Here is a 23,492-nt window from a genome sequence, read left to right as displayed (position 1 = left end):
AAGCCAAGTTGAACTTGTTGTGCATCCTTCAGAGCCCCGAGGCCGAGGTGGAGCTGTGAGAAATGTGGTGAGCAGATCGATGTGCTGAAACCGAACCGCTGGCTACACCTGGCACTGCAGCTTTGATCCCTGAGTGCTCCGTTCACGAGGAGTGATGGTATCACACTAACTGCACTGCAGCTCGCAGTTATGAATTATACAGAAGATCAGACATTGATCGACTCAAACACCACAAGATCAATTTAGTTCTTTTATATTATTTATTCTCTCTTAAGTAAAAATATCTTTTCAAAGTGCATTAGTACAATGTTGAGTTGGCACATGGCAGGTGTCTCGACTTTCTGCACATCAGACATCGCAAACACAATCCACCAGTCTTTGTTTCCATGATGTTGAACAGCTCAGTTCAGGATCGATGACATCATAAAACTCAAAATCATCAAATGTTGAAATTGCTCCACTGATGTAAATGACATAGTGACATCCTCCAGGTAAATCTGTTTACTTCATTCTAACCAGAGGAGCAATTTCTGCCATCACTGCAGACTTCAGTCAGTCTCACAGATGGCTGCTTCCATGATCACTGAATGATTTTTTGTGATGTCAGGACAAACAGATGTTTCTCTCATGATTACTAGTGAACAATAGACGCTTCCTCCATGGTAACCACCTCTCTGCACCACACACTGATTTCCAAGTCCGAGTGAATATCTGTATCTAATGATCGTTAGATGTTTGGGTTATCCTGACATCGAGAAATTGTTATTTTGTGATGATGAGAAAACATAATGTATGGAAGCTGAGAACAGCCATGGTTCATTAATTTTCATGAGAAACAAAAGGTTGTTTTTTTGCAATGACAAAATAATTATCGCAAATGAATGTCTTTATCTGCTTCTGTATCAATGAGCTCTGTAAAACAGACATTTCTCCAAATGCTGCTTGCTTACACATGCACGCACACATAAAAGATTCTGGCAACAAACAACAAGTCAGTTGTGGCATCATCTTTAAAGATATGGTAAATTGGAAAATGAACACAAAATTGGCAGGTCCAGTAAAAAAAAAAAAAAAAAAAAAAACGTAAGTCAAAACTTAATGCACTGTATACACTGCAGAAATACACAAGAACACAAACATGACTTTTTAAGACATCATGTGCTGTGAGATTTCAGATCCATCCATAATGGAACACAGTTCACATCATCCTTTCAGTCAGTCACGTGTTGAAAATGGCTTTACGTTTCCCTTGGCTTTATCATACAATAATGTGCTTCAGTGATTATTTGGCAAAGTTCCATCAACCATGCACGAAGAAGTAAACCAACACAAAGTGATGGAGAAAAGAGAAAAGGCAACAGTAATTCAGTGTGTAGCATGGACACCGACCTCTGGGATGTGTTTTTCTTAACACACAAACTATGAAGAGCACGTGGGCTAATAAGCCTTCATGTCATATATTGTTCATAACTAGAGCAGATGCAACACATACTGAGTACGTGTTCATCACTTCATCAGAATTCCTCACTGATTCGCAGAGTGTTTTTAAATGTCCCTCATACGTGGACCTGAAAGCTCAGTGCACGGCGCTTTTTTGTGTTTCCAGGGGACACTAAAAAGTGATGAACCTGGCTGCGACACACTTGCTGCTGATGTTGTTCAACGCTTTTAACTTCAAAATTCACAAAAAAAAAAAAAAATCAACAAGTGCGTCCCAGCCAGGTTCATCACTGTTTAGTGTCCCCTGGAAACACTTATGTTGTGAGTGTTTGAAGCTCATGTATTGTCGATTTGATGAAGATGTTTACTAAAGTTGTTTGTGTTTTGTCTGTTTGCATGGGTTTTTTTAAGTTGCAGTGGATTGAGCTCTCAGGGCCACCGTAGCCTCATCTCCAATGTTACTGCAACAACTCACAAGGTTTATTTTCACATTTTTGAATTGAAATAAGAGCTTAAACATTATTGTTCTAACAGAAAAATATCTCATGAGCTTCAGCCATTAGAAAACAAAGTCACAACATATTGAATTATGGGAAAATGTCCTAAGATGTATTAAAAGTAAGTAGATGAATGGCTTAAGATTCATGTTCATCAGTGAAATTCAAAACATCTCAACAAAAACATGAGAAAATGTACAGTGAGGTACATTCAGTATTAATATCTATGAAGAATCTATTTAGCGGTTTCACACTAAATCTAACCCAGGAAGTTGTTCAGGGACAGACAATGCATTAACACAGAGGACAAACAAGCCAATATTTTCAAAATAGCTGAGTGTTCAAAAATACATTCATTGTGAGGAAAAATATCAAATGTATTGAAATAAACAATCTGGTATGGCCCCTTTCCCATGATGCACAACAAACACTGAAAAACCTGCTGAAATGTCGCCACATCAGTGAATAACAATAACATAATGAAAGTTAAATCATAAGACTTTTAAAAAAAAAAACTGTTGGGCCTTTGGGAAATACTGTTTTTTTGCTGTTTACCACAGTTACATGAGATCACTGAGAGTTTTTATTTGATATTGTACAGATCTCCAGTAAGACACTAGCTTAGCACAAAGACTGGAGGCAGGGCAAAGTGTTAGCCTAGCTCCATCAAATGAAAAAATACTCTTCCATAGAGCTAGGCTACAAGCTCCATCTGCATCCGGTTTTAACATGAGTCTTAACATGTTATTGTGGAGCTGTTGGTCTGTCACTGTCTCAGCTGGGGTTTAAGGTTTAACACACTGAAGACAGGGTGTTTCGGTAGCTCACCTGGTACAGCACATACCACAAACAAGGCTGAGTCCTTACTGCATGTCGGCCGCCTAGTATATTGTCTGCAACAATCTTATGTGGTCAAGTAACCTACAGTGACCCTGAAGCTGCAGTTTAAAGCAGAAACACATTTTCACCATGCCGTTATCAGATCATTGGCTGTAGCTGAACTCATATTTTTTTCTGAAACCTGGTTCCTGTGACATATAGGAATCATCTAATGCCACTGGAGATCACTGTACTTAAACCTGCAAGTTCCAGTTTAGATGAACCCACTCTAAGTGATATAGTAACATGGGAATCGAACCCCGCTCTCGTTTCATATTCATCCATCCATCACAACCTCCTCCTGACGTGGACTTTGTCTCTCTTCACTCCACATCACCACACTTTTCCCTTTGCTCCTGTCATCATTACTACGACCACTAGATGTCGCCTAGCAACAAAACCTTTGCTTTGGGTGAGTATTGGAGTGTGTTATTGTCTCTTTTGGTAAACACTAACTGGACCCCAGCTTTGTGCTAAGCTAAAAACATCCTGGACCCTGTAAATGATGAGCCTAAAGGATTTTCTGGTGAAGTGTGGGTTTTACAGCAGACAAAGCTATTTCCCAAAATGTCTGTCATGAAATGAAATGGAGAGATGTGTTAACAAACACCAACACTGTCAGTATAAACAGTCTGCAAACACCGTCACCTTCAGTCGTACTTCATGTGGGTAAACAAAGGTTAATTCAGTGACCATTGTTTGGAATACACTGGCAGACCGTCTCCACAAAGCTTCCGCTCTCATTCCAAGATATGCACAGTAAGACCTCACTGCTCTGTCTGATTATAATTATTGATCAAGTATTTTATGTAACTGGGATGGATTTGATCATTTCTCAGTATAAAGTGAATGAAGGGTTTTTTTTACAATCTGCCTGACTGTCTTCTTTAACGTCATCAGAGAGCCGACAATTAACAGACTGACAGATGATGAAATCATTGACTGCATGACTTGACTCAGCTCTCTCTCTCTCTCTCTCTCTCTCTCTTTCATATCTTTGGCCCTGACGCAGCAGCAGCAGCAGGGGAACTAAACAAAGAGTGATGGAAATACATCTTTCACTGTGCTCAGCTGGCAGGAGTACCTGTGTCAAATTCTAATGTCTTTCTGAGAAAACTTTAATACTTCTGTTGAATCCTGAGGTTTTTTCCATTTTCATTAAAGTGTGGACGAGGCCACTTCAAGTCCAGATCTCTCACTCAGGTCAGATCTTTTTCAACGCACACTACTGCTTCTGATGGAACTGGTACTTCAGACAGCTACATGTAAATGATTATTCCACTGTAATAAATCTTTTACAACTTTCATCTTATTTTTGTAGTTTTGGATCTTTTCTATCAGTTAAAATGCCACTTTACTCACTGGAGTAATTGCATTTAAACAGACAGGTTGTAAATAGTTTCTCCAGATATTGTAAACCTCTTTATTTGGAGGTCAAACTCAAAGTGAACACACCTGAAATGTTGGTAACAACTTCTGATTTGACCCTGATCAAGGCCACAAGTCAAAATGTGATTGTTTCACAATGAAGTTGTTTTCCATATTTCAAGTGTTGTTTTTGAATCAAGGGTCTGGGTTTGCTTTCAGATTTTTAGTCAATTAGTCACTTCTGTGGTCTTTTTAATGGGAATAAGTAATTGATGAATTACTAGAAACTGAAAGTCACATCTCAGACGTAGTAGTCACAAATATGCTTTGGTCCTTAACAGGGCTGTCCCCTCTATTCAAAACTGAATGTGTGGAAAATGCATTAAGCTGTAGGGGCTGCGTTCAAACTCATTTTAGAACAAACTTGAACTGCTTCAAGTAACAGCCCTCGTCTTTAATGAGCACAAGACTTCTCTGTGACTACATTCATCTGCAGGGTGACAATAACTAAAAAAAAAAAAAAAAAAAAGGAACCAATTTTTAAATTTTTCATCTAGCAATTATTTGAAAAACAAACAAAAACCATCCACTTTAGTCTTTTTCATGTCATTACAAACAGAGCAGCTCTCCTGGAAATGAAACCTCAACTGACGAGGTCATCTGTTGAGCCCTGTAAGCTAGTGACTGGTCCAGTCACTCTGGAACCAACAACAGCGACGTGGAGGAGACTGGTGTGTTACTGGGCCGCGCATGTTCTCATAGAACCAGCGTCACATCCAGGTAACATTAACATCTGGCAAAAACGGGACAAGCCAAACTCTTCACATTCAAACCATCAAAGAAAAAGAAGCAAAATGAGAAGAAAGCGTTAAGTGGAACTTCTGTGGTGAGAGTCAGAGTCTGTTCAGTGAGCTGGTGCTCGGTTCAGTCCGCTCTTACCTCTCCCCTCACTGTGACAGCAGCACAGGATCTTCACCTTGTGAAGCACCAGCGTGTCACCATCCTCCTGTCTCCAGTCTCTGACTGCAAGCGCAAAAACAATCTCCACGAGTTGTGCTTAACCTCCTCCACCCTCACACCCCAGAGTCTGTGTACATGCCATTGATCAGGTAATCCACCTGGGTGTAGTCCTTCCTCCTGTAGCTCTCGTAGGCCTGCGTGACGAACACAGCCACTGTGACCAAGAAGAAGAGCAGGCCGAAGAGCAGGACAGCCAGTAGAGATGCTGTATCCACCAGCTGGCTGGTCAGAGCACCGCCTGCTACTTCTACCGCCGGTTGCCTCGGGAACGAGTCAACCGGCTCATTCTGATTGGCTGAAGAACTGGCACTGGTAGCAGTTACAGTAGATGGCCTTGTGGTCTGAGATGGTGGCATCCCAGTGCTGTTTGGCTGTGGCATGACAGCTGATGATGATGGAGGCGTCATCTTTGTAGCTGTGGTAGTGGAAACAGTTGCAGCACTTGTAAGAGTGGTTGTTGCTTTTACTGTTGTTGGAAGATGTGGTGGTGGTGGTGTTGTTGCAGACATTAGTGTTGTTGTGGTTGTTGATGATGGTGGTGTTGTGGTTGTAGACGATGGTGGTGTTGTGGTTGTAGACGGTGGTGTTGTGGTTGTAGACGATGGTGTTGTGGTTGTAGACGACGGTGGTGTTTTGGTTGTAGACAGTGGTGGTGTTGTGGTTGTAGACGATGGTGTTGTGGTTGTAGACGATGGTGTTGTGGTTGTAGACGACGGTGGTGTTGTGGTTGTAGACGATGGTGGTGTTGTGGTTAGTGTTGTAGATGATGGCGCTGTTGTGGTTGTTGTAGATGATGGTGCTGTTGCGGTTGTCGTTGTGGTTGTAGAGGTCACCACTACAGTGGCTATGAGTACATTCCCATCAGGCCTTGCAGTGGTTGATGTATTAGTACCAGTGCTTGTGATGGCTCCAGTATGAGCTGGCGTGGGTGAGCCTGCGATGGTAGGAGGAAGAGGAGCTGTAGGCTGATAGTCTGGTGATGCTGGCTGCTGATTGGATGGTGAGGCTGTGGACAAATGGCTTCCTTCTGCAGATTGGTTTAGTGGTCTGACCGTTTGCAGATCACTGGATCTGGACCCTGAGGAATCCTTGGCTGTTGCATTTTGACTGACACCATCATTACCACCTGGGGAACAACAGACTGCATGAGTGACCAAGCTCAAAAAAAAATCTATTTGTAAATGATTCAGATCTGCCCCAAAATGTACCCATGACCCCTCCTTTCTGCATAATCCTGCAGACAAACAAACAAACAAACAGACAGACAGACAAACAGACACGGGTGAAAACATAACAGTAGAGGTGGTGGAGGTAATAAAACCAACAGCAATAAACATAAAATCTGCAGCATCCGACACATCAGTTTTACTCCACACCCCCACATCTATCTATTATATATTCACTCGTGGCCATTTCACATCCGTCATGTCATAGGTTTTAATGTCCTGATACTCAGTACCATCTGCAGGAGGGTAGAAGCTGAGACTCACTGTGCAGCAGGTGGGTCGTCAGTGTCAGAACAGCGACACAGAGTGGGTTCATCCTCTCAGTCCTTCTTTAAAGATCATACATCACTGTTATCCTCCTAGGACACTGATGTAACCTGCACTTTTTTTTTGCACTGTTTTGGGTTTGTGAACACACTCCTGTGGCACGGCATCTCATGTATTGTTTGGCTTACTAGAGTTTAAAGAGTCTTTTTGCTTTTTTTAGAGTCTCTTCTTTAGAGTCCTACATTAGAACATTATCAACCTAATGTAATAGAAAATCTGTGAAAATCTTCAAATTTTGCTCCAAATTTAACATATTCATATATATATTATTTAAAAAAAAATTTTTTTTTTACTGTACCGTTTTAAGTTTGTATTTGATTGTGTCAAACTTTGTATATAACCCCTGGCACTGTGTATGTGTTTGTTTGTCTTTGTTTCTGTTATGTTACTACTGTTGGGCATTATATTGTATTTCCAAAGTGATGATAAATAAAAATAAAAATAAAAACAACAAAAAAAGAAGTAAGTATTTAATATGAAGTGAGATTAAATTCAATTTGAAATTTACCAGCAGGAAAATTCAGTTTAAGGGAAACAAACTATTACAAATATGTAATGAACATAAAAACTTGAATGCATAGAGCAGCAGAGGAGAAAAGTAGTTCATGTCTGACAAGGTCTGTCTGACTGAAAGGTTGCTTTTATAGTCATGGGAGCTAATTAACAGTGTGTGGATTATTTCTTTAAAACTCCATATTTTCCTCTTCTCCAGTGTTTTATTTGAAGTGTTGATCCATAAGAAGATATATTTGTGGTTTTAACAACCAAAAACCATCTCAGTGTAGTTTTACATCTCCTCTCTCAGGCTTCTCTCTCAACAAGTCGGTGAGCCAATAAGAAGAGAGGAGGCTCTGAGCCTCTCCTCTGATTGGCTGACTGTTTTCTTAGTGATCCAATAAATGTGTGCATTTCTCTGTGGACTGAGGCTTTGATACTTTCACACTATTAATATAGAACCTAGACCTGATCTATAATCAAACAACACATGAACATCTAACTTTAGACTTTATAAATTCCTTTAAAGTCTTCACTACATATATTATATAATTCTGGACAGACATGGTTGAAAAATGCAACTTCACTGGTTGACGGAGGCATAAAACCATGAAGTTGTAAATCTACTTTCAGCTACACCACCATCATCCTCACTGAGAACCTAGACCGTCTTTATAATATAAGAAGACATGGACATCTACCTTTATACTATATGGATCTTTAAAATAGGCGGCAGGGGAACAGTTTATTTCCAGTTATCATCTGAGAGTGTGAAAGAGTTCATTGTCATTATGTATTTAGTGTAGTAATTTCTCTGTTTGTTAGAAGCTTTGTTTTAAAACCAGTGCTGAAATGAAAAGACTAGAACAACTATATTATTCTACTGTCCTGTTCTGAGTTACTGGTCGTCTATTTGTAAACTCAGTAATATGTCTCTGTCAGGATCCTGTAAGAATGATGACTCAGTTTTTCCAGTGATGTGTTTGGTCAGTGGTTGGGCTGACAGGTTTTGATCTTAACCTGCTCCAGAGCAGGTTAACTTAAGCCCAAAGATAACTGGATACCACTCTAATCTTGCTTTCTGGTGAGACTCAAAAAGTAGCTGCTCCCTCACAAAGATCACAAGCTGCGGTCACCTTCAATTCATGTAGGAATAATACATTCCATTGGTTTTTACTGCAGATCAAAAGAACCACACATCTAAACTTCTCTAACCACTCGCTCATTGTAATCCACAGTTTATCCATATGCTCAGTATCTTGTAAACACTCCCAGTTTTGCCAATATGGCTCTGTAAAAGACTCTGCCAAAACATCTTTGTTAGCCAACCGTTTGGCCCAGACCCTTGAAAAACAGCATACATGCGCAAGAAATTCAATTCAGTTCAATTCTGTAAGAATATTTGGTTGAGGCACAAACACCTGATAAGAAAATAAAAGTCAAATACATTAAAAAAACATCTCTCAGGAGCAACACTACTGCAGACGGGTTCACATGCCCACTCGTGTCCTCTAAGTATCCCGGTCATGTGTTGTGCATGTAAACATCATGTCTTGATTTCAAAACCTGACGCCTGTACTACGAAGCAAGTTCAACATACCCAGGATAACTTTTCATTATCTGGCTTAAGTGAACCTAACACTAACCATCCTGATAACCTGCGCTGTGAAGCTGATTATCACCTGACTTCAGTAAACTCAGGGTTTACCTGCCCAGCTACGAGTGTGTTCGTGTGACAGAGCAACATCGTCAGAACTATGAATAAAGTATATTAATATAATTTCATTTATAACCATGGAAACATTGAAGAGTGTGTGGACCATTGTTGGTTTAATTGTTATTTCTCCTCATGTTGTTCTGAGCTGCAGTGATGAAGAAGAGTAAAAGCTTCATCACTGTCAGGAATCCTGTCCATTAAAGAATCTGTGTTCAGGGCAAATGAAGCTACAACAGTTATTATGTAGTTATTTAATGATAAACTCTCCTCTGTTTGTTAGAGGCTCTGTTTTAAAACCAGAGTGACACATGGAAAGACTCAAACAGCAAAACCGTCCATTTATTAAAAAAAGTCTACTAGTTGTTATTATTTATCACTTTATTATAAACTCTTTTGTTCCTGGCGGGATTCTGTAGGAATGATCCACAGCAGGTTAGGAGTTCAGCATCAGTAACCATGGTGATTTACCCAGGTAACACGTGGACCACCGTCATAGGACTGAAAACCGCGAGTTAAACTTGAAGTTACCTCGATAACCTTAAATCCTGCTTCGTGGTAGAGACCTCTGGACAGGCCCTAATCCTGGTTGAAAAACCTGGATATTAGCACTCAATGATATGCAATAATAATCATATTGCGATATGACTCATGATTACAGTTGGAATGGTCATTTGTCACACGTCCATACCTTTACATCAGGATCGGATTTAAACACAAAAATTCTCAAATGCATGTAACCTCAGTAACAGAACTCAGAGCTCTCTCAGATAGCACGGGTCAGTGGCTTTGCTGCCTTGAAGCAGAGCCTGCAGGCTTGGACAGGTGATTGAATATTATATTGTGGCAGTGATGACTGGTGTGAACCTGGTGAGGGAACAAGTCTTTGTTGACACAATAATCTCCCTGTGTGTGGGAAAAAAGAATGAGACTTCCCTAACAGTGTTGACTTTGGCGCCACCTGGTGCTAATATCAAAGAAAGACACTGGCTGAAAGCAACACAGTCTCATCATGACCGCCATCAGAATATTTTAAAATAACTTGTATTCACAGATAGATTCCACACACAGGAGCTCTGTATGTTAATCTTATCTACTAACACAATCACAATGCTGATGGAAGATGACACTTACTGTCCACTTATCTGTCCTTCAGAAAATAATCTCTCTAGTATTGAATGAAGAGCTTCATCTGTGTAGACCACCAGGCTCCATGCACACTAAAACATTTTAGTTTTAAAACGCATCACTTTTGCTTTTGTTTTCACCTGCTGTCCATTCTCTATTTTAATTCTACAACTGTCTTTGTTGTTCCTCGTATTTTCTGTAACTAATCAAATGCAGAATACACAATCTACTTCCTGTTTACACCGGCTCGCACAGTGTGTGAGAATGCTCATATGTAGGGCTGCACATTCAATCAAAATATAAGGCCAAGTATCTGGAAAAGATTGTGAAATTTCCAATCCCTACACACCCTACTTTGTTACTGTTTAATGATGATTCTTCCCTTAGGGATAACAGCAGGTTAGCGCTTAGGAAGATCATATTTGCAGGTTTAACTGCTGCCAAGAAGACAATTATGCACTCATGGTTTTCTCTCGAGTCTCCGTCGATTAAAGAATGGATGAATCATTTAGATAGATATCGCCCTCACACTGGCCGTAATCCATAAGGCCCGGGCGTCCTCTGTGGAGGCTTGGGTTACCCTCATTGGTTCTCTTTCAGACCCACATTTTCTTACATACCTATAACTCTGATAAAATAATTTGATAATATAAAAAAGTCTACACACAGAGTCTGCCCCCTTTTCTTATGTGAAAAGCTGGTCTTGGGTATAGTTTTAGCTTTAGTATAATGTTTGTCTAAACTTTTGTTTTGTTTTTTTTTGTTTTTGTGTACGTGTGTTTGGTGTTTTTTTTTTTTACTTATTGTAAATATTGTGGTCTACTTATTGTATTGTTATTTCTACTTTTTGTCTAATTTAATTTTCCAAGGCAATGGTGGTATGTATATAGTTATTTGTTTTGTTTGTCTTGTTGTTAGTGACTGTGTCATCCTTGGCAATTGTATTCTATGTACAACTATCCCATGTAACAAAAGGCAATAAAAAGTTGATCACAAAAAAAATACATATATATCGAAATCAATATATATTCGAAATATATATATATCGAAATCATAATATGGTCAATCGCAATATCCAAATCACAGGAGCTGCAATTTTTTTTGATGAAGGTAAAATGTGTCACATTGTTGTGCATTGTTAGCACCATCAGTGTTGTGGTGCTACAGAGACACAATGACCTACAAATCATATTCTCCAGACGTGAAGCAACATGTTTGTTTCGTGCAAGACCAACAAAAATCACATCACCATCATTTTTATATTTTCTTCAGTGAAAGTGAAAATGCAAAAAAAGACCACTCCAACTGAAATTGTAATAGCCGCCAAAATAATCACATTATGATCTTTTTTGCATATTGTTCAGCCCTAGTCATGTGATATGTGTTTTCAGGTGTGTTAGTATGGACAGAGATCGTTCCTGATATGGAGCTAAATCACTCGTCTGGACGGAGATGGTTTTAGTTTTAAAATGCCATTTTAAAATGAAAAGGTTTTGAATATAGCTTCCCTGCTTGTGTCTTTGCTGTGAAGGCCTTTGAAAATTGCTCTCATATAAATATTTTGCAAACTTAGCTTATTTGCTTTCTTTGCTGTCTGTGCACATCGCTGAATTGCGACACTATGACACACTGAAAGCTGGATTTATATCGCTTTACACATGTCGGGGATTGTTGAAGTGGTGAAATCACCAACGCTGAACTATAAATTAAAACCTACACCAGAGGAATCCACGGTGGCCCTGAGAGCTCAACATAATGCAGAAAACAGAGGAACCTGCTGGGACGCACTTGTTGTTCAGTGCTTTTAACTTCATAAGTCACATTTTGGCATTGAACAACAAGTTCCAGCCAGGTTCTTCACTTCTTAGCGTCCCATGGAAACTCTTCTGTTGTGTTGTGAGTATTTGTAGCACATGTGTTGTCAAACTGATGAAGATGTTCTGGATTCGTTTGTGTTTTATCTATTTGCATGTGTTTTCTTGCACGTCAAGTAGGAATGCAGCTTGAATACTGAAAATGTGACTTCAGTTTTTAAAAAAGCTGTCAGTTACCAGATTTTGTTTGAAAAACAGGGACATCTTTGCATAGTGGAACAATTAACATCTGTACATATTTATATTTGTGACTTTTATCAGTGCTAGCATGTAGCCGCTGAACGTCTATATCCTGGCTCATACTCACATGCAGTGGAACAGTTAGCTTGTGCTGTGTTATGCTGTGTCAGGGGCTCACCTGCAGCTGGATCTGGGACAGCTTTCAATACTCCGGAGGAGGAGGAGTCAGTGAGGAGCAGCAGCAGGTAGAGGAGGTGAAGACACACCAAAGGACTCAGCTGGAATGTCAAAGGATGTGCGGACATGGTGGACACACACATATACACACACACACAGACACACACACACACACACAGACAGACACACACACACAGACACACACACACACAGTCACACACACTACCTAACAGCTACACACATACACAGGCCTAGACTGAATTCACACACATACATGCACACGCTCGACAGGTACAGTCAAGTGCACGCAATCAACTTGCACACACAAGGAGGAGGATGGGGACCAGGAGGAAGTGACAGCAGCATCCGCTTTTTCAACCTACAAAAGACAAGAACACCAACACAAGCACATGTCAACAGCAGCCATTAGAACAGGAATTGGTTTCACTACAACTCAGTGTTTTTTTTAAAATCCACTTGCAGTGACGTGAAACTTGTTTGAGACAGATAATGCATCAAATCAACATTGAGACACTTTATACAACAATATAATATCATATAATAGTGTAAAATGAAATGATACTAGTCTAGTGATATTATGACAATATGATGTGTATTATTATTGATATACTTTATATAATATATTCATTTTAAATATATTGTTATAATAATGTATATTGTTATATAACATAATAACATTTTGTTAAATAGTGATGACCCTATGCGACCACACCAGCAGGTCAGGCTCAGGCACATGGGACAGTGTTGCCAAACAAATTGTACTGGAAGCTACAAAGATTTGATCTATGATCCAGTCGAAGGCACGAAGTATTCACATATTTGTACACATTCACATATTTTAATTTGTAGGTTACAGCCATTCTGGGAAAGGCTTATGGTTCAAAGATACAAAACTGTGTTCACACCTCATCACAGGAGCTAGACTACCAACTTAATAACACCAATTACACATTGCATTCACTATGAGGTGTAAAAAAATGCAGCAAGTCCAACACAGGCCAGATGTAAGGAGAGACTACCATCTAGTGTCTGAACAATGAAAGTGTAAGTTAGAGCAGTAGAAGCAGCAGCACCTCACTAATGTTCACTTTATCCAACAAGACTGAAGCCTTTCATAGAAAGAAATTCACGGTGGCCGATGAGGACAAACGCGCTGCAACATCCCAAATCACTTCCAACAGGAGAACAAAGCTGCAAATTCATAAACAGATTCAACATGCAGATTCAAAAAACACATACAACAACAGCAACATGCTGCGAAGGAAAAACGTGCTGCAGGAAGCCTAAACAAAAACATTAACAGCAAACATGCTGCAAATACAGAAACGATGCAACAACAAAAAACACACAAACCCCTAAAACAAATGCAACAGAAAAAACACTGCATATTCAGGCATCACAACGGAAGTGCTCCAGGCCTCTAGGGGGAGCACTAAGTGGAACACCTTGACCACAAGCTCGAGCTCTCTTATTGGAAGTGTTTTGGGCTGTTGCAGCGCGTCAGGGTTAGGCCACTGTAGGAATCACTTTACAGAGTTGTTTTACTAAGTTGTGGAAGAGTGAACTTTTTCTCCTGAAAGGTCAATGTCAACTGGAAATAAAAACCACTTCATTTCAGGCTTTCACTGTAATCCAAACAAAATGAGGCACTAAATAATGCAAGTACTAAGTGTAATAATCTCATATGTGTTTAAATACAGAATTCAATTTTTATTTGTACATTTGCTGAATAAATTCGCCGTGATGAAAAAACATTTGGCGGTCAGTTTTCATTCCTCCTCACAGGCGAGTCAGAACTGGAGGCATATTGTTTTCAGGTTGTCCGTCCTTTCCATTCTCTTAGACACGATATCTCCGTAACGCCTTGAGGGACATCAACACTAAAGGATGAACTGATTAGATTTTGGTGGTAAAAGGTAAAAGGTCAAAGGTCACGGTGACCTCACAAAAATGATTTTAGCCTTGTGAACACAATATCTCCGTAAAACCTTGAAGGAACTTCTTCAAATTTGGTAAAAACATTCACCTGGATTCAAGACGAACTGATTAGATTTTGGTGGCTAAAGGTCAAAAGGTCAATGATCAGTGTAGCCACACAAAACATTATTTTGGCCTTATGAATGCAATATCTTGAGATATCCTTAAGGGAATCCCTTCATATTTTGCATAAATGTCCACTTGGACTCAATGAGAAACTGATTAGATTTTGATGGTCAAAGGTCAAGGTCAGTGTGATCTCACAAAACACTTTTTAGCCATTACTCAAGACTTCACACAGCAATTATGACAAAATTTCACACAAATGCTTCATATTATATATGACTGGATAAACAGGGATGCAATCTGAAACTAGTCTGAGTTGAGAAGGCAGACAACCATGAGGAGGTGATTCTAGTTTTTCCCTCCTTTTGTTATGTTGAAAAAACCAAAATATCGCCACGTTTAAACCATTTTGATTTTCTAAGGAACAATCTGGTGTTTTTGCATACAAAAGCTGTGGTTGTTGATTGTATTGAAACATTTTCAAGTCTCTGGACTTTAGTTCAAATTCTACTGCAGTACCTGCTCTGAATCCCCAGCTATACTCCTTTAACAGGCCTTGAACTGGTGTCAGAGCTGAACAACATAATAACATGAGTCTGTGGTGAAAGAAATTGTTGTCGTGAAAAAACTTGTGATTGTAATGTAATTAAAGTTGGACTAAAAAAGGTGTGTTTCTGATTCTCCAAAAATACAAGAATTCATAACTCTTTAGGAGCCCCAACTAAAAATGGTTATCAGATATTAGCCTTCAAATGAGGTGAAGGGAGGTCAATGAGGAGTTCCTCACAAAAAGTGGAATCTGAATCTCTGTAACGATCTTACATTACAGAAGTTACCCATTCAATATGAAAACCCATCATCATTAAAGTTAGTGGGGTCTCACAGCTGGACCACGAGTTAAAGCACAAATGTAGAAAGGAAAATGCCAGAATTTGAAAATACAGTCATGGGAACAAGCAACACAGCCACAAGGTATAGCCACTCATCACCTGCTTTCACGGAAAATCTACCTGTACAACCACCCACTACAACACATGGAGATATTACAGGAAATGACATGAGCAGCTTGTTACCTGTTCAGGAGAAGCACAACAACTTCTGTCCATCTAATAGCACATTATATTAACACATGTCCATCTGAGCCACGCATCTGCAATAGTCTCTCTGTCTCTCTCTCTCTGACAAGATTGGATCTTCTAAAGTTTGAAAAATATGTAAAATATGTATGCCGAGAGGTGATCATGGACTTTTTTCCCAGCCACACACAAGAATTACTGCCTACACAGGCTTTAACGGGGACGGGCTTCATTCAGCTTTAGTACAAACACTCTGCACAACGACCTGCCCTAAAAGTAAACGGAGTATTCAAAGGTCATTAACGTTGCCTACGTGGAGGGAAGTGGTGGGAGACACACAGACCAGGATGTCTGCGGAGTCAGCACTGAAGTCAGAAAGCCTCAAAACCAAACTCCATTCAAACAATACGGCTGTTTAACGTTGCCACCGGCACTCCACGGAACATGACTTTAGGGCATCCACTTAAATACACAACAACACTCAACTAAACCCAGAGGCGGCGAGCACTGGGAACCTTTGACAGAAGCTACGAGTTAATGTTAAAAATGTGCTGTTGTGTCTCACAATACATGTCAATAAAGCAGAAAGTAGTGACACTGGGCCAAGACGAAGTCACCAGCGTTAGTTCAGACCGGTAATCCCAAAGTTTAGCTCATATTCGACGAACACAGTAACAGGAAGTAACGTGTAAGCAGTTAAAACTCAAACTGCCAAAAACGTTATCGACTGAACTAATGTTAAAGATGCTACAGCTAGTTAACATGCCAGTAAACAGGGTGGATATGTCATGAGTTAACGTTAAACGGTGAACAGACATCTCCCCCTCACAGTTAACATCCACACTTTAGCCTAGCTAATGATAACAAGCCATATTCGCTAAGGTGGGTTATCTAGTAAGCTAATGTAACCGCTAGCATGCTAACTACAGTTATGTGATTTCGTAGACTTACCGGCGATCTGCTGTGGTGCGTTTATTGAACACAACAGGCGCAGACAGGTATCCACGGGGAGCTCAACACTTCCTGGATGTAGGTGAGTGTCTTCTTCTTCACCTGTATTTCTGGCAGCGTGGACTCATCCTCCGTGTATTCTGCCCTCTGCAGTCCCACCGAACTAAAAACACGACGACATTAAACAGCCTGCTCTTGCTGCTGTTTGCCATGAGGGGTGGAAGTAACAAAAATGAATTGATAAAATGGAGCTGATGAAAGTGCAAATGGATTACAAAATAGAGTGATAAATTGTCAATTGGTTTGATCAACTTGATTGACATGTTATTGTGAAATAGTGTTTACAACAAGCAATTTATTTCAAATCAGCATTTCATCACTTCCATTTTTTTTAATTATTTTTGTTACTTCCACTTTCCTGAAGTGACTAATGTAGCCATTAGGTCAGTGGTTCCCAACCTTTTCCAACTCATGGCCCCCAAAATAGATCAGTACTGACGGCCCACATCCGAACCTGTGACAACACGGAGACCATATAATACTTTCTCAGAGCACTTTTTATTAAAATTATAACGATTGAACGTTCATGACTTTCTTTCTTGTTTAAGGGGGACAGATAACTTGTCAGTTCACCACCTGACTCTCTTTCCTTTTAACTCTTCCTGTTACTAACCAGCTATCCTTTTTTGCCGTGGATGCAATCTTGCAGCACATTCAGAATGAGATAGCAAAAGTATCAAATGTGACACTACGGGTCTCTGGCCTTGTTAATGAGGCCAACTGCAGGGGCAAACATGATTGGACGAGTGGACAATTGCATGAAAAGAAAGTGCACAGTTGTTCCTCTTAAAATGAGTGTACTTCGCTGACCCACAGAGACAGGTGATCAGTCTGTGAGGTCAGTGAACGCTTCACTGATGATCCACTAGGGGGTCATTATCTCAGCGGTTCAACTGTTCAATCAACAACACATTTCTACTTAAAATTGTATTAAAATGTAAGTTGTTGTAGACCTGCATTTGAATTTTATCCTCTCACTGTTTTACCTCTTTACTTTTTCCCTGTTTTGTTTTGTTTGTGTCCAAGCTCTTTAAATGAGCCTGTGTGAACTGTGCTACATAAATGAAGCTGCCTAACCTGAGTACATAATGGGCCTACTATTAAAATAAATGTGACTATGGAATTATTACTACAGCCATCACTTCCAGGGGAGACTGGGGCAACTTGTCACACAGGTCATATCTAAAAAAACCAACAGTTACATGAGTCTCTAAGTGCTCTGAAGTCATTTTGCTCTTGACATATGACATGTATCACTGGAAGCTGAGAACAATTTTCAAATTTTCAACCCTAAAAGTAAAAAATCTAAACTGCAATATTTCTAAACGGTGTGTGTTGATACCTAAACCAAAGTCCTGGACTGAAGTTAGCTGTAGCACTGTTGCTGTTGCTGTCTGCCGTTGACTCCACAGCCACACCTTCTCCACCTGCTATTATTGGTTAACATTGGTGGAGGCGTGCTGATGTAAGAACACATGATATTTGTTTTACATTTACATTTACTCATCTGTCAGACGCTTTTATTAAAAGCGACTTCACCGAAGCTTCAGAGCAGTAGAGCCCTTAGTGTAAGAACTAAGTACTACATCTATTTAATAAGTGAAGGAGATCAGGTGAAGTTCACAGTAGGAGCCAGTTAGACATGTGAGGGTGTTAGAGGTGTTAGGAGAGGAGGCGCTCTGTGAAGAGAGTCTTCAACAGACTCTTGAAGACAGAGAGGGACGCTCCTGCTCTGATAGACATGGGTAGACCAGACCAGACCAGACCAGAACAGTCTGGACTGAGACTGTCTTATGTGCAGGATGGTGATGACAGACCACATTCATCAGAGGAACACAGTGTCTGAGAAGGAATGATTAAGGTCAAGTAGATGGATCAGACCCAGAAAGGTTCTTCTTCTTCTTCTTTGTTATAATTATGAATGTGTACAGGTTGATGTAGTGTGTTTATGTGTGTAGGATGCTCATCATACATGCAAAACCTCAATGCCATTCTATCTATTCTGTTACACACACACACACACACACACACACACACACACACACACACACACACACATTTCATCATTATTATTATTTCTACTGGATACTTTCTGCCATCAGTATCATCATTTATTTTTTCTCTCTTCTTATTTCATTTATCTATTTGTTTTTGTTTGTTTTTCTCTCATGTGTTTGTTTTTATTCTCTGTTATGTGTTTGGTCCAATGTGACTCACTTTAAGCGTCTCTTCACTTGTTCTGTAATCACTATGTAGGATACACGACTGTAATTATTTTTACCTGTCTGGCTCTTTTATAATCTACCATTAAAAGGTGTCTGCGGCTCCATGAGGCGCGTCAGTGCGTCCGGCAGCTGCGCGCTGGAGGAAGCTGTTTCCAGCAGCTGAAGGCAGAGGGTGAACTGAGGACGCGTCCCGCGCTCAACGGTCACGGTGTCATTTAGGTGACACGGCCAATCAAATTCCGACGTAGCTGCGGGCTTACGCAGACTCTCTCTCTCTCTCTCTCTCTCTCTCTCTCTCTCTCTCTCTCTCTCTCTCTCTCTCTCACTCACACACACACACACACACACACACACACACTGAGACACGCACACAAACACATTCCGCCTGGTGGCTCGTAGAGAAAAAGTGAAAGTGAGGCCGGCGGTGTCATTGTTTGTCCCTGTCTTCCTCCAGCACCGAACCGTCGCTATGTCTCTGCTCACCGTGTCCCGGTTGTTCAGGAGTGCGCTGAGGACTCAGCTGGTCTCCGCGGCTCATCTGTCGTCCAAACCTGCCAAACACAATGTCACTGCAGGGGTGAGTTCATGTTCCCTCCACTGACCTAACATGACCTCAGCAGGTAGCCTACTCCTATAATCCGACAGAGGCTGCAGATCCTCCCGCAACAGGCTGCAGTCCACACCGGTCACCGGTCAGCGGTCAGCGGCCGCGCTCATTGTTCCGCGGCACAGCGCATCTTGGCCCGAGTGACGGAGCAGGTCCTGCCCGCAGCCTGACCTGCGTCAAACTTTAAACATTATTACTTCTCCCATTCTACAAATATTTATTATTTATTTACATGAAATTTTGAATATTGTATATATAATTATTTTCCCTGCACAATGCTGATATCGAAAACTTATCAAACGAATTTATTTTTAACCCTTTCGATAAGTGCGTCAGTATCTCGCCATTATTCCGCCTTATTCCAACACGTAGACCTCTCTGCCAGCCCAGATATAACCACAGGCTATAGACTGCACACACACACACCACATTACCCACAGCCGAACAATGCTAAGAGTTTATTATTTCACTGTGTTTGACACAGCAGTGCAGGAGTTTAATGCACTTAGTGTGACTGTGAGTGTGTGAACACATGCGTCCCGTTGAGCAGCTGCCAACTTACTGACCTTGCTGCTGGTCAAAGTCAGACAGAGTGTTGACGGTTGACCTGAACCGATTTAAAATCAAAGATTAATAATGGTGGTGTTTAGGGAGCGAGCACGTGTTTGTGCTCAGCTCACATTGTCAGTCACAGAGATGATTAATGATCAGCTCGGCTACATTTATATTTAGCTCAGCAGGCTCACAGAATGTTTGTACTTTGTGAAGCTGTGTAATAAAGAGTGTTGTTGTTGCTACAGATAATTTATCTTGCTTGATACCAGCATTGATTTGTTCACCTCTGCTCATTTGGGTGAAAAGATGCCGCCTTCTTTGGTAAAAAGCTCTTTGTTGTTCTTTCATTAGATACTTTCTGTTCTACAGCAGGAAGTCTTACAGTCACCTTACAGTGTACGGTTATTAACTTATATACAGACTGATTTGGGATATTTATGACTAACATGTTTCGCATAAACAAACAAATTAGAAAAATGAAACATATGTAGCCTGCAGCAGGATGTAACAACATGTAAACCAATGATCTACATACAGTTTCTGTTTTAAAGGCACCCTGTAAAGTCTTCTTGTAAACAACGTTAACATTCAGTGTTTCTCACCAAAACATGTGGAATGTGTGTATTTACTTATCTACTTACTTTGTAAGTGGGTGTGGTGGGGTTGTATGTGTTTTTGTATGCTTATCATTTAAAAAAGCAATAAACAGATTTTAAAAAAGTATAGAGGAGGAATGTTTGTCACATGTCTGACCTGCTGTTCATCATTAACTGGTCTAAATATGACGGAAAGGATGAAACCATTTGTCTCCTTCTTTGGTGTTCTGGGACTAATGTGTGTACACTATATTTAACATTCTATAATTATTTATTATTATTATCATTATTAGTCTCATATGAAGTCTAGTAACATAAGTTCAACCATCTCTTTGTGTCTTTGTGTCCCGCAGGAGCAAGCAATAGCCATGACAGTCCTGATGATGACCATCCTGGGCCCCTCCGGCTGGATACTGGCTCACCTGGAGGACTACAAGAAGAAGTAGAAGAAGAAGAAGAGAGGATTAGTCCGGTCCAGATGAAGACGCCGGCCAGTCAACCCAGTCCCCCCGTCCAGCTCTCTGCTGCGTCGATCCTCGGCTGCTGAGATGAGAGCTCAGTTTTCTGCTTGTTTCCAGCTGACCTGTGATAATGTACATCTGTGCACCTGTAAACCTCTCACCAATAAACACATGTTCAGTGTAAAGGAAACTGGGCTCAGTGTGTGTGACGTCTGATTGATGACACCGATAAGGAATACAGTGCTGCAACTACAGATTTTCATGATCGAGTCATGTTGATGTTTTTATTTTATCAATTGATTAAAAATTTAGCAAATACTTAGAAAATACTGAGAAACAAGGTGACATTTTATATAATAACTTTTGTCTGCCCAACAGTCCCGAAGCCAAAGACACTCAGTCTAACTATGTGGATATCTCCACATAGTTAGTGTTTCGTTTTCTGCCAATCAGCTAATGGATTAATCAACTAATTGTTTCCACACTAGAGGCATAATTTGTCCAAAAAAACAAATATAGTGTAGTATGCCCATTGTGCAAAAACATTACAATAATACTTTGATGGGTGTGATCTTAAATTGCTGTTTTGTCGTGCTACATTCAGAGGGGTTTCGGTGTGTTTTAGTTTGCATTACGACACATTTATTATTAATACATCCATTTATTGGCTCTGTAAGATAAAACGCTTCTGGTTAATACAGGCCCAAAGAAGGGAGGTGTGTAACTCCCTATCATTTCCTTTCTGGAGAGAACAATATTCATTCAGTCTTCTATTATTTTTAGAAACTGCTTTGAATTGGGTAACTAAAAGACAAGTTACAGTGGTAATTCATTGTCATTATAATATGAGAATGAATGAAACAGTTTATACAGGCTTCTATTTACACATATGAGCACGGCTGTGTAGATGTAGATGATAGATCACCTTGGACTCTTGGACACTGAAATAACACTGTTGTCATTATCTTATTAATGACAATATGAATTAAGCCTGAGGAAATGGTGTGAAGGCTGCACGGTGGTGCAGTGGTTAGCGCTGTCGCCTCACAGCAAGAAGGTTCAGGGTTCGAGTCCTGGCTCGGCCGTGGGATCTTGGAGTTTGTATGTTCTCCCCGTGCCAGCGTGGGTTCTCTCCGGGTACTCCGGCTTCCTCCCACAGTCCAAAGACATGCAAAATGGGGACTAGGTTAATTGGATACTCTAATTAAAACCACACTAAATTGACCATAGGTGTGGCTGTGAGTGAATGGTTGTCTGTCTCTATGTGTTTGCCCTGCGATGGACTGGCGACCTGTCCAGGGCGTACCCCGTCTCTCGCCCGAAAAGATGCTGGGATAGGCTCCAGCCCCCCTGCGACCCTACTAGAGGATAGAAGCGGTAGAAAATGAATGAATGAATGAAATGGTGTGAATCAGGCCTTCATGGTAGAAGGAGGCCAAGAAGAAGAGAAACACAAGGACTGGACATTAGACCTGATTTCCACTGGCTTTTCTCAGGACCATTCAAGTGAATGGAAAAATGTGTTCAAAGTCTTGACTGGTGCTGTGTATTTATATATACACTACCGTTCAAAAGTTTGGGGTCACTTAGAAATTTCCTTATTTTTGAAAGAAAAGCACTGTTTTTTCAATGAAGATAACGTTAAACTAATCAGAAATACACTCTATACATTGTTAATGTGGTAAATGATTATTCTAGCTGCAAACGTCTGGTTTTTAATGCAATATCTACATAGGTGTATAGAGGCCCATTTCCAGCAACCATCACTCCAGTGTTCTAATTGTGTTTGCTAATTGCTTTAGAACGCTAATGGATGATTAGAAAACCCTTGTGCAATTATGTTAGCACAGCTGAAAACAGTTTTGCTGGTTAGAGAAGCTATAAAACTGACCTTCCTTTGAGCTAGCTGAGAATCTGGAGCATCACATTTGTGGGTTCGATTAAACTCTCAAAATGGCCAGAAAAAGAGAAATTTCATGTGAAACTTGACAGTCTATTCTTGTTCTTAGAAACGAAGGCTATTCCATGCGAGAAATTGCCAAGAAACTGAAGATTTCCTACAACGGTGTGTACTACTCCCTTCAGAGAACAGCACAAACAGGATCTAACCGGAGTAGAAAGAGAAGTGGGAGGCCCCACTGCACAACTGAGCAAGAAGACGAGTACATTAGAGTCTCTAGTTTGAGAAATAGACGCCTCACAGGTCCTCAACTGGCAGCTTCATTAAATAGTACCCGCAAAACGCCAGTGTCAACGTCTACAGTGAAGAGGCGACTCCGGGATAATGGCCTTCAGGGAAGAGTGGCGAAGAAAAAGCCATATCTGAGACTGGCCAATAAAAGGAAAAGATTAATACGGGCAAAAGAACACAAACATTGGACAGAGGAAGATTGGAAAACAGTGTTATAGACAGACGAATCGAAGTTTGAGGTGTTTGGATCACACAGAAGAACATTTGTGAGACGCAGAACAACTGAAAAGATGCTGGACGAGTGCCTGACGCCTTCTGTCAAGCATGGTGGAGGTAATGTGATGGTCTGGGGTTGCTTTGGCGCTGGTAAAGTGGGAGATT

At 40.5% G+C, this 23,492-nt stretch overlaps 2 protein-coding genes across 2 annotated transcripts; one reads left to right on the top strand and one right to left on the bottom strand.

Annotated features, from left to right (window-relative positions):
* Positions 1 to 241: 241 nt before the first annotated feature.
* Positions 242 to 16,550, bottom strand: wu:fa25f02 (uncharacterized). The gene is made up of 3 exons (XM_056387789.1): positions 16,417 to 16,550; positions 12,327 to 12,704; positions 242 to 6,330 (listed from the first exon to the last, which is right to left on the bottom strand). The coding sequence occupies exons 2-3, from the start codon at positions 12,466 to 12,468 to the stop codon at positions 5,258 to 5,260; spliced, it is 1,215 nt and encodes a 404-aa protein (XP_056243764.1). The 5' UTR covers positions 12,469 to 12,704; positions 16,417 to 16,550; the 3' UTR covers positions 242 to 5,257.
* Positions 16,551 to 19,032: 2,482 nt separating this feature from the next.
* LOC130176610 (cytochrome c oxidase subunit 8B, mitochondrial) lies at positions 19,033 to 21,114 on the top strand. The gene is made up of 2 exons (XM_056387790.1): positions 19,033 to 19,278; positions 20,813 to 21,114. The coding sequence occupies exons 1-2, from the start codon at positions 19,171 to 19,173 to the stop codon at positions 20,903 to 20,905; spliced, it is 201 nt and encodes a 66-aa protein (XP_056243765.1). The 5' UTR covers positions 19,033 to 19,170; the 3' UTR covers positions 20,906 to 21,114.
* The last annotated feature ends 2,378 nt before the right edge of the window (positions 21,115 to 23,492 follow it).

The sequence above is a fragment of the Seriola aureovittata genome, chromosome 10 (genome assembly GCF_021018895.1).
Source record: "Seriola aureovittata isolate HTS-2021-v1 ecotype China chromosome 10, ASM2101889v1, whole genome shotgun sequence".
Lineage (NCBI taxonomy): Eukaryota > Metazoa > Chordata > Actinopteri > Carangiformes > Carangidae > Seriola > Seriola aureovittata.
Note: the sequence above shows the minus strand (reverse complement) of the source record. Positions and strands in the feature narration are given on the sequence as shown.

Coding starts and splice junctions, on each gene's coding strand:
- LOC130176610 (XM_056387790.1), top strand. CDS start 19,171: ATGTCTCTGCTCACCGTGTCCCGGTTGTTCAGGAGTGCGCTGAGGACT. Junction 19,279..20,812: donor AACACAATGTCACTGCAGGG/GTGAGTTCATGT, acceptor TGTGTCCCGCAG/GAGCAAGCAATAGCCATGAC.
- wu:fa25f02 (XM_056387789.1), bottom strand. CDS start 12,468: ATGTGTGTGTCCACCATGTCCGCACATCCTTTGACATTCCAGCTGAGT. Junction 6,331..12,326: donor TGTCCCAGATCCAGCTGCAG/GTGAGCCCCTGA, acceptor GTTGTTCCCCAG/GTGGTAATGATGGTGTCAGT.